We start from the raw sequence: 14193 nt of genomic DNA, 5'->3' as shown, positions 1-14193 counted from the left end.
GAGTTTACACCCTTTCTTAAGGATTATTAGTTGTTTTTTTTTAAAAAAAAAAAAAAAAGGATGATTAGTTTTTTTACTAAAAACAGCAGCCGCCGAGACCACGGAGAAAGCTCTGCGCAAACCCTGCGCGACCTGCGGAGGCGGAGTCTGCGCAGTGGGGCCGGGGGAGGGGAGGCGTGCTGTGCTGGGACCCAGTGCGCATGACCTCCCCGCGTTGCCAAGGCAGCGAAAAGGCGCCACCCGCCGCCCGGAAGAGGAGCCGGGCTGAGCTGCGGAATCCCACAGGGTCCGGTTCTCCCTGGCTCAGGCCTGACCAGTTCCTGAGCCATTCTTAACCAGAGCAAAGCAGATGAGGAGCCGAGTGTGATGGCCATCCGCCTAGAAGCTGGGGAATCCGAGGAGCCACGTGAATTGGCCCAAATGGACAGCAGGGCCATGGACGACCTTTCTCCTGAGACCTTGGAGTCCTTCTCTGACGAGGTACAGAGTTCATGTTCATTCAGTTCCCCTGGAGGACTGCTGCCCTCGCCTCAGGTCTCTGGGGGCAAACCTGAGAGTGGAAAGCCCCCTGCACGCTTGGAATATCAAGATAAACAATCTGACCTTTCAGAAAAGAGGTTTAGTCTGAAAAGAATCAACTACCTCAAGGGCAAAGAAACTAACTCTGGAGGGTACCCACCGGACACTCAACCTCAAACAGAAATCACTCCGGTGTCTGATGAACAAATGCATGCCCTGCAGACTTTTTGCACCTTTAAGATAAACCTGATGCATCACAAAGCTACCTCTAAAGGGAAGAAGCGCAGCAGACATAAGAAGCTGCAGCTTAGACTGGATGCAGAGGCTTCAGAGATAGATGCCATCAACTGTACTGCCCCCGATGAGCTTTTGAACAGAATCCATTTAAAAAACGTGATGGCAACGCTAAAACAGGCGGCAGCAGTTAAGCAACACGTTCCGTCTAGGTGCCCTGATTGTAACAGAAAAAGAGCAGAACTGGCTCAATCTGCCTTCCTGAAACGAAAGAAGACTTTACTGGAGTCACTTCTCCTCCAAGAGAAAATAGATGAACATCTTCATACTAAAGACTTTCTTACCTTTATTGGAGAAGCACATCAGGGCCTCCCCAGGCTTTCAGATGACCCCAGAATAATCTGGAAAAGACTGAATGAGAAAAGCCAGAAGAGAGACTATGGTTTTGAAAGGTCAGATCCAGAGCAGAAGATGTAGTGGAATGGAAATAGGGCTTGTCATTCACTGTTTGCTCTACCACCTCTCAAACCACTTACTCTAACCAAACAGGAGATGCTGTTTATTAATGATAATGTGTAATGTGGATAGATGTTTTTGTTGTGTATTTGAATAATTGTCATCATTTCTACAAGCACTTTGGAAACTAACTTAAAAATTTACTATGCTTCCTTCACAGATTTGAGGACTAAGAACTTTTGATCCAGTATGTTTTTCAGATTATAGAGGGCAACATGGTAGCTGGAATAGTTACAAAGATTTTACAACAACCCAGGAGAGAGATGCTGGTAATTTTGGACTAGGGTTTTGACAGTACAGATAGAAGTACAGAAATGTAAGAGATACTTAAGGAAGTAATAATTGACAGTCTTGGTGAAGAAATGGGTATGGGGATCTAATGATAGGTAAATGTTAAAAGTGTTACTGAGTGTACTAAATGAATAATTTCATTAAATTGTATATAGAAACATTAGAAGAGGATCGTGTTTGATGGAAGTGATTAGCAGTGTGATTATTTGGACATGACTGGTTTGAGATACATTTGAGATATCCACTTCGAGACATCCACTTTGAGAGTTTGAGAAACATTGGGTTATTTGTACTTGCAGTCTGGAGAAAAGATTTGGCCTATATATTTGAAATAAAGGGAAGGGGCCACGGATCATTGGTACATAGTTGGAAATTGAAGTCATAGATGTAAGTTCTGGAAGAGGATAGGGTGAGAAGTGAACAAGAGGTATAACTAACTCCTGAGAAATTCAGCAATTAAAGGCTGAATAGAGGAGAGTAAGCCACCAAAGGTTTAGAAGAAATTATCATAAAAGGATGAAAGAAACCAGGATTGTGTAGTGTCACAGAGAGCAAAGAGAAAAATACCAAGAAGGATGGGTTTTCTAAGCATGCAAATGCAACAGAGAGTTCATGTGACATATTTAGTCATGTCCTTGGGCTCTGTTGATCTTAACAACAGCCATTTCACTTAAGAGAAATTGGCCAGACAGGAAAAGTAAATTGAGGAATAAATGTAAGGACACGAAAAATATGAATATAGACTACATCTTGAAGTTCAGCTGTGGAGGAAAAGAGGGGGGAAGGTGGAGGTATATGTATAATCGAGGGAAGAATGCTTGAATAAATTACCTAAAAAGCCATTTTGGGGGGTCATATTTTATGAAACTTCTCTTATTCTAATTTCCATTCTGATGAAACAGTATCATTCCTGAAAATACGATGGCATTTTAAAAATACATTTATTGACAAAAGTGTTAGCTGGCATTCTGAGAAATTAATTTTCTATAAAAATACAAATCCTATAATTTGTAACAATACCTAGAGGCTATTTTTCTACATGCCTAACAACTAAGCTATCACAGTCAAAAAGAAATTTATGAAAATCAGTTATAATAGTCATTATAACATTCCAATACTATTTGATTTTAGATTTTCATTTATGTATAAAAATACTTTCTCCTACAAAACTTAGCATATTCCCTCGTATGAAGTCAGTCAAGCAAAATGGAAATCAAATAATTACCATTTGCATAGTAACTTTTTATTTGAACTGCACATTATGTCATGCTTTATCTTTGGCATCTCAATATAGTCACATTTCACATAATCAAAATTCTGAATAATTGCCATTTAGAATTCCCCCCTTAAAGGTCACAATATACTCATTTAGTCAACTAAGCTAGAAGTCATAGTCATCTTTTGTTCCTCCCTTTTTAAAAACTAAAACCCCAAGTTAACTATTTTTTTGGCAAAGACCATTAGCTCTTTCTTCTTCAATATTTTCTGACCATGACTTCTTATTTCCATCTCATTACCACCTCCACTCCTAGTTTCTCTCTTCAGTGCATTCTCCATATAGTTGTCAGAATTATTTTTCTAATATACAAATCTGTTCAATTTCCCTGATTAAAAAGAAAACTAAATGATTAACCAGTGCCATAGGAATAGTTTAAATTAAGGCCACATAGAGGTTCTTTAATATCTGGCCCAAATTTACCTATATAACCTCATCTTCTATTCGCCCCCTCTATATTAAGGCTCTCTATAAGACTTGCAATTCCCTGAGCTCCTTGTGGTTTACAAGTACACATTCGTTTTGTTACAATTCTCTTAACTGCCTTTTCCAGCAGGTGGACCCTCTTTTTCCCCTCCTCATATTCAATTATCCCTTCCCTTACTGCTCCCCCTCCTCTTCCTTATTTAGTTTTAAATTTTACTATAACATGGATAATATATTCACACTAGAGGCCCGATGCAAATTCATGCAAGGGCCTCGGCCCTCGCAGCCCCAATTTCGTCCGGAAGGTCGTTTGGCTGGCCAGTCTAATTAGCATATTATGCTTTTATTATTGTAGATGGCTCAAAAGTCAAAAGGATATTAAAGATTTAGTATGCAAAGTTGCCCTTCCACTCTGTCACCATCCCACTTCATTCTAAGCTAGCCTGCCACACCTCTACTCTTCCAGGTTAACACTTCACTTGCTAGATCATGGGATAAGAGCAGAGGTAGAGAAAATTCAGGGAATCGAGGAGTGGCCACTTGCCAACCAGGACAGAGAATTTTGTATGATAACTAGTTCAACCTTATTATATGGTTGACTATTCATGTTACTTATAAGAAGCCACTTACATTAGTTTCTTTTTTTCTTCAGTGTTTCTTCATGCAAATACAAACACTAAAAATAATTCACTATGTGCTTTCTTTGGTACTTTTTTTTTGCAATTATTTTTCTTGTGATAAAAAGGATATTATATAAAATTTGAAATTTTTACTATTGCTAATTGTACTATTTAGTGGCACTAATTGCATTTACAATGTTGTGCAACTGTTATTATTTCCAAAATTTTTCATTACCCCAAAGAGAAACTTGATTCATTAAGCAATAACTCCCCATTCACCCCTCCTTCCCAGGCCCTAGTAACCTCAAATGTATTTTTTGTCTCTATTTTAATACAGTGCCTCATACAAAACTTGCATGAATGAAAAAATAATTGCATCTAAACTCTGAGATTTAATGTCTTTTGCACCAAAAGAAGAAAACAGTCTGGTAACATACTGTTGTGTTGTTGTTTTTTTGTCAATGTTTTGCTTTTGTATAACTGTTTTCTGTAAATTTTCTCTCACCATGGTTTGGATTCACTTTTGCATGTATACATGTAATTTTTCTTAGTATAAATTAGTGAAAACTTAAAAAATATATTTTTATTGATTTCAGAGTGGAAGGAAGAGGGAGAGAGAGAGAGAGAGAAACATCAATGATGAGAATCATTATCGGCTGCCTCCTGCATGCCCCCTACTGGGGCTTGGGCCTCAACCTGGGCATGTCCCCTGACCAGGAATGGAACGGTGACCTTCTGGTTTGTAGGTCAATGCTAAACCACTGAGCCATGCTGGCTGGGCAGTGACAAGCTTTTTGATAAGACATTTTTCCAGGAAGTATGCAGCCAATCACTACAGTATTCATTTAAAAGAATGAATATGAAAATAGTTCTCTGGAATCCACATTTTTAGAGGGAAATTTTTTTTTTATCACAATTGTTAATTTTAAAGATAATTTATGACTTTTTGCAATTTTGAAATGGTGTAAAAATTCTTGATGCTTGAAAATAATTTTTATTGCCTCTGAATAAATTTAAAAGGAATGAATATTCTTTCTCCCAAATTTTTATAGTTGCACCCAAGGGATTCCAGTGCAGCTGGGAAGGAAAGCCCATCAGATCAGATACTAAGAAACCACATATTTCTCCAATGCACTAGAAATGTATCGATGGCAACTTGGTACCAAATTATGCAAATATGTAATTTACATCATTGTACTATATGAATTACATAAAATGCATCTATTTAGTTTACATTTTGTCATCTATATTGTTTTAAACCAACAAACAAAATTCTTCACCAAGAAACAAATTTAACAAACACAAGAATAATGAAATCCTTGAAAAGAAGTAAGTGATGTGCCAGATTGAGAGAAAAGTAAGTTCAATCCTGAACATCTGAGTCATTCAAATTCCAATCTCAGAACTGTTTAGGAATGTTTGGGACACCCAGCTCAGAATACCTCCAATTCTAAACATGTTAGTTTAATTCATGATGAAGCCTAATATAGTAATTTAGTTGTTTCCATAGCAACATAGCTAAACAGGTTGCAAAGAAATAGGAATTATGGCTCTACTTGGGCATGGGCTCTCCCTCATTTTTTTCTGGAATTGACAGATGAAAAATACATTCACAAGCAGTTAATTTGAAAAACAGAAAAGACAGCCTAACAACTATTCTTAGTTGATAATCACTTTTGCAATAGAGAATTCAGAACATTTCCAATTTGCAGTAGATTCAAATTACAGTGAAAATTGCAAAATTCTCTGAGGGTGGCTTAAATAACCCGAAAGCCAAGTTTTGATGATCTCACTGTTCGTTGAGATCTGAATTGAGGTTTAGCAGAAAATAGGTTGTGGTCATCACACCCAAAATTTGCTTTGGATGTCAAGACTGATGACCCCACTCAAAGTCTGAGCAGGTGTGAACAAGTTTATCAGTCACTTCAGGAGGGCTTCTGGGGAGATAGGGCAGGCTCTCAAGCTGATCTGCAAATGGCTTGAGAGAGAGGAAAGGAGACTGTCTTGGCTTTTACTGTGATTAGGGAGTGAGGCTGAGGTGAAGATTTTTACCTGTGGGCTGTAGATTGTCACATTGTTGGAAATTCCTGCCAGTACCAAAGGAGGGCGCCTCTGGGTTTTCTTATCAATCAGTCCAAACCTGGGGCGAAAGGGTAAGGCTTTAAAGTTTTCAATTATCAAACATCAAAGGTGGAATCAGACTCTTTATAATAATTCCCCTGATGTTTGATTAATGATGAAACTATGCCATGCATGTTTCATTTAATTAAATTTTAACCTGCTTATGTGTGGCATAATGGTGCTCTCTGAAGCCTGTAGCCTCACTGGTAAGGGGGTTACAGTTCCATTGAACACCTTGTTCAAGGGCTCAGCTTTGTGGATTTTAGAAATAAAGTGGTCACTCTTCATGTCTGCAACTCCGAAGTGGATCAAGTGAGGCCAGCCTGTATTTTGGCTTTAATATGTAATCTTGATGTATATTTTGGGTATTTGTGAGACAAGAGGTTCCCATGGTTATTTTTTCAAATTGGGAAACCTTGGGTAAGTAATTGATGTTCCCACCATTGGCGGGAGTGGACTGTGGCTGGTTCCAATGGCAATGGCCCAAAAGTCTGTACAAATGCACAGATGGAGCCATTTGTTGGCCAGGGCAAGATGCCTGCCTAAAGTTCAGCTGATAGTGCTGACCCTTGTATCTCACTCTTTCTAAAGGACGTCTGGATCAAGGACGGAGAAGCAGCAGCTCTCCAGGAGGCTCCATCATGGGGCGTCTTGATGCTGTTCACTCATTTGATCCCAATGTCCTCTCTAGGTAGCGAAGAGGTGTGACCTCTCTTGCACCTTGTTACCTGGCAACGGGCTGAGGACAGAAGACGCTACCCTCTCCTGTGGGTGGTATAGTCCAGAGGGCCCGATCTGATCTCTGTCCTGTAGGTGACATTTCTGTCTTAGGAAGGAGATCCTGATGACTATGGCTGAGCTTGTGGAGTGCAACCTGGGCCCCAAGACAGGTGTGGAGCGGCACAGGCTCAGGACCTGTGGGAACTTGTTTCCAGAAGAGCGCCATATGCAGCCATCAATTGCCACTCTAATGGCACATGGAATGGGAGGGAGGAGGGTGGTTCCCACACCAGAAATCCTTGGGCAACTTACCACCATGGGTGGTCCAGGGTTTTTAGGAGGTAAAGGAGGAGGCTGCTCCTCTTGCACGGCCAGTGTGGTTCAGTGGTTGAGTGTCAACCTATGAACCAGGAGGTTACAGTTTGATACCCGGTCAAGGTACATGACCGGATTGTGGTCTCAATCACCAGTAGGGGCGCCTGGGAGGCAGCCCATCAATGATTTTCTCTCACCATTGATGTTTCTATCTTTCTCTCCCTCTCTCTGAAATTAATAAATTTTTTTTTTTTTGAAAAAGAAGTGCTCCTTTTGAGCACTCAAAGGCACTATAAATCTGCTAAAACTAAGTAAGACCCACCTGCTTCAGGTATCTCAACATAATCATACCCAGAGGAATTTTTTGAATTTAGGATTTTATGTAATGCATGTCTAGCAGAGAGCTGGAAATACATGTAAGCAGTCATTCAGACGTACAGAAGTTCTGCTCAGGGAAATTGTTCATGCACACACAACTCACCCATGCGTGCACACTCAGAGATGCCTGCACATATACTCACAAGCATGTACATGCACAGATTCAACTCTTAAAAGGAGAGACAACATTTTGTGAGTGGCCACTGTATGAACCCACACATTTGAAGGGTGACGATTCTGTCTTTTAAAGAGTGTGTTTTCATTTTAACCACAGCCAGAAAAAAAGAGTGATTAAAAACAGCTGGAACATATGTCTATTTTCACCTCCTCCATCTGGAACTTTGTTTTTGGCTATCACAGACATTTTCCAAACAAAACTCTGCTGAACAAAATGATAAATGTGGAAGAGACATGTTTGAAGATCTTTATAGAATCCAAAGCATTGGTGTGTTTTTCAAACATAAAACTAAACCTTTAAACATCACAAATGGTTTGCTTTTGATGGTTGGTGTGACAATTAATTTAAATTTGTAATTGGGCAATGTCATTAACTACAATTATGGCTATTTAATCAGTAGGTACTATAAATCTAGGAAGAAAAAATGAAGTATTTTATTGTATATTGATATTTGAATAGAACAATTAGGAAACTAATATAATGTGTTAGCCTATCTCTCAATTTTGTCAGGTAATCCACTCTCTGATTCACCCTGTTCCCTAAATTTCCCCATGAAAACTATTATAACTAGACAGTTATCATGTCATGCCCTAAATATTATAACTTACTCTTCCTTTTCCTGACTGCGGTATGCTTTTATATCAATACATTCTATGTAATAATCCTAGGTTAATCTTTTAAAACTAATTTGGTAAAACAAAAAACTACTTTGATAACATCACTTCTATTGTGTATATACTACAATTCAAAATCATCGACTTTTATTGTATAGATCCTACTTCTGTTTTCAACAGGGCTTAAGACCCCAGGTTTTAGAAGTCTTTGTCTCAAATTCCAGTTCTTCTAATTACAAGTACATTTTGCAAAGATTCATTGTCCTAGCCTAACTGTTGAGTTTTGAGGATCTGAAATTAGGTTTCTGCAGAGGAAGCAGATGAAAGATGGAAAAAGATTGGGGATAATAGAACGAATAAACCTTGGTGACCAATTGACTAAAAGAGAGAAAATGCTATTAATCATGGCATTTACCTGAAGCTATTGTGTGGATTACCTGAGAGAGAGAGAACCCAGGGAAGAGAAGTTTTGCAGAATGAGAAGGAAATAATTATTTTGAATTTGTTGTATGACATCTAAGTGAGTATATTTGTTCCACAGTAGTTGAGAGCCAGAGAAAGAGAGCAGAGGCAAAGATTAATATTTTTGGAGGCACTGGAAAATTATAATTGCTATGTTTATCCCACATAAGAGCATTAAATATAAATTCACTCCACTGTAGAAAACTATAGCTCAGGGTGTAGTATATATAAAACCCCCAATTTTACTGGATAATTAAGCAATCAAATTAAAGTATATTCCATAAAAATGACAGAAACAGTATTAAACAAACGTTCAAATAGAAATCTTGGTACCATTTACCTTGAACTTTTGGCTCAATATAAGATGATTCATAAATTATGACTACTTGACTATCTCAGCAGATGTTTTCCCAAAGACTAGAGATACAGACTTAGGACTCACGGTTAAGTGATATTTATTAGACTAGGAGAAGTATGGGGGCTGGGAGAGGTCATGGCTACTCTTTTGCTCTACATTTAGGGAAGTTCTTTTGTTTTGTGAGCAAGCATGTAGTTCTGAGATAACTGAGAAGGGAGAGGGTCACCTGTCTAACAAGCTAGATTACCCAAGGCAGTGAACCAGGTGACAGATCGAGTCAGATGGCCCTCACATTCCTGTAAGAGAAGATATTTTTCACAGTTCTGGACCATATCCACTCAACATAAAACAGGATCTGATAACAATTATGAGTTGCTAGTGCACAGTGAGAAGTCAAATACCAAAGCCAGTCCTTGCCAAGTTTTTCTTTGTATTTTAACCACATGATCCATATTCTTCATTAGGTTATCCTTCATCTGTCTAAATAACAGGCTGTTGCTAGTTTATAAAACTTAACCATTCTTAGTCCAGACATGCTTATGCATTCTTCTTTAAAGTTATAACAAAATGAAAATGTTTGCATGGCATGTAATTACAGAGAAAGCTCATTGAATGACCAAAACCAAAACCAAGTCTTTCTAAGAATGTTTGGGAAGATCTAATGAAACAACATTTACATTTACAACAGTCAGGGGCAGGGATTCTCCATTTCTCCTGGGAAATGTTAGCACCTCTTTCTAACAGCTTTGAGACAGGCACTTTGTTGGATAGGTTGCATGTGCTCTTTGAAAGTTACCTTCAGGTGTTGACTTGTGTTGAATTTATTTTGTGTTGCTCAGAAGCTCAACTGTTGGATCATGGGAAATCATTTTAATTTGCACTTATTTTATTTTAGGAATATTGTGGATTTTTCAAGGTAATTAGCTATTTGCATATTTCTTATTTTGTGTAGATTTTTGATTGTTTTTTTTTCCTGCCCAGTTCTATAGGGAATGTTCCATTTTCTTCTCACAGATATAAGGCACATTTTATATACTTGTAAGATTAGTTATCTTTTTAAAATAAGATATTGTATAAATATTTTAAAATATTAAAATATAAATAAAAAGGAAATATTGAAAAAATAAAGATCAAAGAATTAAATACACTCTAATTTAAACTCTAAAAATATATGTGTAGACATAGTGATTTTGAAAAAAATGAGAGTCTACACCAAATGTATTGAGTTACTATCTGTGTATAAAGGGATTACTTTAATATTCTTTTTGTACATCTGTGTTCTTTTCAAAATTTCAACAATGAACATGCATTTTTTAAGTGATGGAAAACAACACAATTTTGGGTAAAAAACCTAACATGTTCTTCGTATTAAAAATATATATGTATCCTATATAATAAAAGCCTAATGTGCCACATGTTTGGTTGTCCGGTCGGCCATTTAACTAAAGTGTAATATGCTAGCAATATGCTAAGGCCGCTCAACTTCTCACTATGACGTGCACTGACCACCAGGGGGCAGACAGTCAACTGGTCGACCAGTTGCTATGATGTGCACTGACCACCAGGGGGCAGACGCTCTGGCCGGTAGGTTAGCTTGTGGCTGGGGTCCAGATGATCGGGACTGAGCGAGATGGGCCGGACACACCCTGGAGTCCTCCCATGGTCCCTCCCCGGCTGGCCAACCTCCCACATCCCTCCCTGGCCCTGATCCTGCACCAGTGGGGTTCCTCGGCCTGGCCTATGTCCTCTCACAATCTGGGCTGAAGGACCCCCCCGCTGCCCCTGAGTGCACAAATTTTGTGCACCGGGCCTCTAGTTATATATATTATACATATACATATACATATACATATACATATACATATACATACATACACACACACACACTGAGTGGCCAGATTATTATGATCTCTGAACGTGTAATAATCTGGCCACTCAGTGTGTGTGTGTGTGTGTGTGTGTGTGTATTAATATATTAAGAGGCCCGGTGCATGAATTTGTGCATGAGTGGGGTCCGGCCAGCCTGGCCAGGGGGAGGGGACATGGGCAGTTGGCCGGCCTGCCTGCTGGTCGAACTCCTGGTCAAGGGGACAATTTGCATATTAGCCTTTTATTATATTAGGATATACATTGAGTGGCCAGATTATTATGCATTCAGAGATCATAATAATCTGGCCACTCAGTGTGTGTGTATATGTGTATATATATATACATATATATATATATATACACACACACACACACACACACATATATATGTGTGTGTGACACACACACACATATATATATGTTTTATTTCCCCTATATTTTTTTATGTATGTATATTTATTCTATATTGACACTAATTCTGTACATACAGTGTTAAGGATAGTTTTCATATGTGGGCTCTCAGCATCTTTGAATATATTTCCTACGTCCTAATAATTCCTCACATGATGAGTCCTGCCTTTCCAAGGTAGAAGCTATGAAGTTCGTGTCTCCAGTCTCCTTTGCAGATGAGTAGAGCCATGTCTCCTAGGTTCCACCAAGTAGAATCCCCAGCGTGAGATTTGTATTTCAAAGTGATCAGCATAGTTGTGGAAGTAACTGTCCTTGGACATGACAGTGGTGGGTGTTCAGTTCTGAGCATCTTAAGCTGAGGAAGAGGCCCTAGCATTTTCACTAGAATGTCCCAAATGATATGGTTGGGCAATTGGTTTGGCTATTTAGCATTAGGATTCTGCTTTCTAGCCTTCTAACAGACTCCGGGGGCTCCAAAGCAGTTTTCAGTACACACCTTTTTTCTGATTAAATACTCCAAGTAGGCTCTTGTTTCCAACAAGGAGCACTGCTGCTCAATGACTTAAAATTTACATGTGTTTCTTTCAACTTTGCATTAATTTTAAATAGCTTCATGCACACTTTCAAAGTTGAAAAGTGCTATAATTTATTTACTTTATCATCTATAGAATATTTGTTTCTTTTCTATCAACATAATAAAAATGCTACATTTAGCACTCATATATACATATATACCTGTTTATACTTTCTTTCAAAGCAGATATTCCCAGAAAAGGAATTGTAAAATAAAAATGTTTAATACTTTTCAATGCTGTTTACAAACATTGCCAGTATTTACTTCATTATAGCCCACAGGCAGCAATAAAATGGGTGCCTTCAAGGGATTCAAAGGTCAGTGTGGCTGAGTATAATGAATGAAATAAAATTTATATGACATGAAATTAGAGAAAAAGAAACAACAGCTCATAGCATGTGGGGTTTCTAAGTTAAGGTAAGGAGCTAAGTTTTTATAAAAAGGTGTGATGGGAAATCCTAGGAAGATATTAAGGAGAGAATGAAATAATCTGATATACTTTTTATAAATTCGAACTCCCATTGTTTCATTGCAAGGAGGGAGAGCCACTGGTAGAATCTAATCCAGAGGTGATGGTGGCTTGGACTTGGTTGGTAACAGTGCAATTCAAAAGACCTGGAAGATCTGGGATAGATTTGGGAGGAATAACATAAAATGCAGAGAATATAAGCTGTGAGATTTGAGAGTAAGTGGACTCCTGGTGATAAATAGACACTGGAAGGGGTGATGGTGAAATACACTGAGATGGAGGAAACCAGGGAAGGATTAGATTTATGAAATGGGAGAGACATCCAGGATTCTGCTTGATCTTGTTAAGTTTAGTGTATCTTTGGATATTTTGTGGTGATTTAGCATCAGCAGTCAGATAAAAATATCTGAGGTTTGAGGGTAGAGATCAGATATTCAGTGACAGATGGCAGATTGGGGATTAAAGCCTTAGAATTGGGTGAGGTCACCTAGGGAGCACTTATTGAATAAAAACAAGAGACCAAGGATAATGCCCCTGGGTAATCCAACAGTTAGAAGCCAACAGAGCAAGGAGACCCAGCAAGGAGAAGGACAGAGAGTACCTACGTGGGCAAAAGCGCTCATATTTATGGACTTTTGGAATGACCCTAACTCCAGTATTCTGCCTGCACCCTCCCACCCCCGCCTTTTTTTTTTTTTTTTTTTTGCTGTTGGGATATTCATGACATTTGATTAAACTGCAAAAACTTTTCATATGTCAGTGACACAGATTCTTTGCTATAATGTTGAATTCCCCTCAATTTTGTCTTTTGTTTAATTTATATTTTACTATCTCCCTCATGTCTTGTTTTTTTTTTTTTGTAGCCAAACATACTGATATTTCAATGTACTATGTAACTCATTGCTTTTTTTTTCAGATTTATTTTCTTTAAGGGTTCTTGTCCCTCCAAAACCGAATATACATTGACCAATAGACTTTTCTCAGTTTTTATAAATTCTTATTTTAAAACATTTCTTTACCTCTTTAATTCATCTCGAATGTATATTGGTAACTGAGCAGACATTTGTTGGAACGAGGGAGCGAATCTTGGTTAGCCAATCTTGTTGGCAAGGTTCTTCTTACCAAGGGGATTTCTCTCCTTCGGTCTCCCGAGTCCTACCCCTGAGAGGGGCATTGGGAGCAGTGGTCACCAAAGATCCTGCCACCTGAGCCACCAGGTTCTTTTTTGTGAGCCTTAGGATTTTGTTTTGTTTTTAGTGGCCAGGCAATGATCAATCTCTGTTAACCAGGTTTGGTCATGTTAGCTTCCCAACTATTCTATTTGAATCTGTTGTTTATAATTAATCCCAGAAATATTACTGAGTCATGCTTTTTAAACAGAGTCATACCCTCACACACACACCCCTCCCCCCAAATATTCCAATCCTGAGTGCTATTTCTGTTTTATTTCTGAGTAAGGGATTTAGCTTCAGTGTATGAATAAGATATCATGGTCTGAGGTAGCAAGGCTGTTCAAATTTCTTCCAAATTTGCACTCACTGAATCTTGACCAATCTATGTTCCAGTTGGCTGTGATTTTTAACAAGAGCCATCATCAATTTTGTTAACAGCAGGTTAAGAGGAGATGTTTTGGAAAGGAAATCTGGCATCCCTGATTTCAAGTGCCTGGATCCCTTAGTTTTTTGTTTCGTGTTGCTTTGTTGTTGTTATTATCAGCAAACCAACTTCAGGAGCATCAGGGAATTTAACTGCTTCAGTTCAGCTGGGAACACGTGGCAGCCATTAGTTTTATTGTCAGATATTTCCAGTTCTCTTTCTGGGCACATGGCCGGATTGCAGTTC

The 14193-nt window shown here is 38.5% G+C and overlaps 2 protein-coding genes across 2 annotated transcripts in view; one reads left to right on the top strand and one right to left on the bottom strand.

The window, feature by feature from the left end:
* Positions 1–14193, bottom strand: part of DLC1 (DLC1 Rho GTPase activating protein) — a 460437-nt gene that overhangs the window by 431503 nt on the left and 14741 nt on the right. The window lies entirely within an intron of this gene.
* Positions 247–4891, top strand: LOC308243784 (uncharacterized protein C8orf48). Its single transcript, XM_080659574.1, has one exon. It carries the CDS (start codon positions 367–369, stop codon positions 1228–1230), a length of 864 nt encoding a protein of 287 aa, XP_080515700.1. The 5' UTR covers positions 247–366; the 3' UTR covers positions 1231–4891.

This window comes from Plecotus auritus (genome assembly GCF_963455305.1).
Source record: "Plecotus auritus genome assembly, chromosome: 3".
NCBI lineage: Eukaryota > Metazoa > Chordata > Mammalia > Chiroptera > Vespertilionidae > Plecotus > Plecotus auritus.
This window is presented reverse-complemented; position numbering and strand designations above follow the sequence as displayed.

Coding starts and splice junctions, on each gene's coding strand:
- LOC308243784 (XM_080659574.1), top strand. CDS start 367: ATGGCCATCCGCCTAGAAGCTGGGGAATCCGAGGAGCCACGTGAATTG.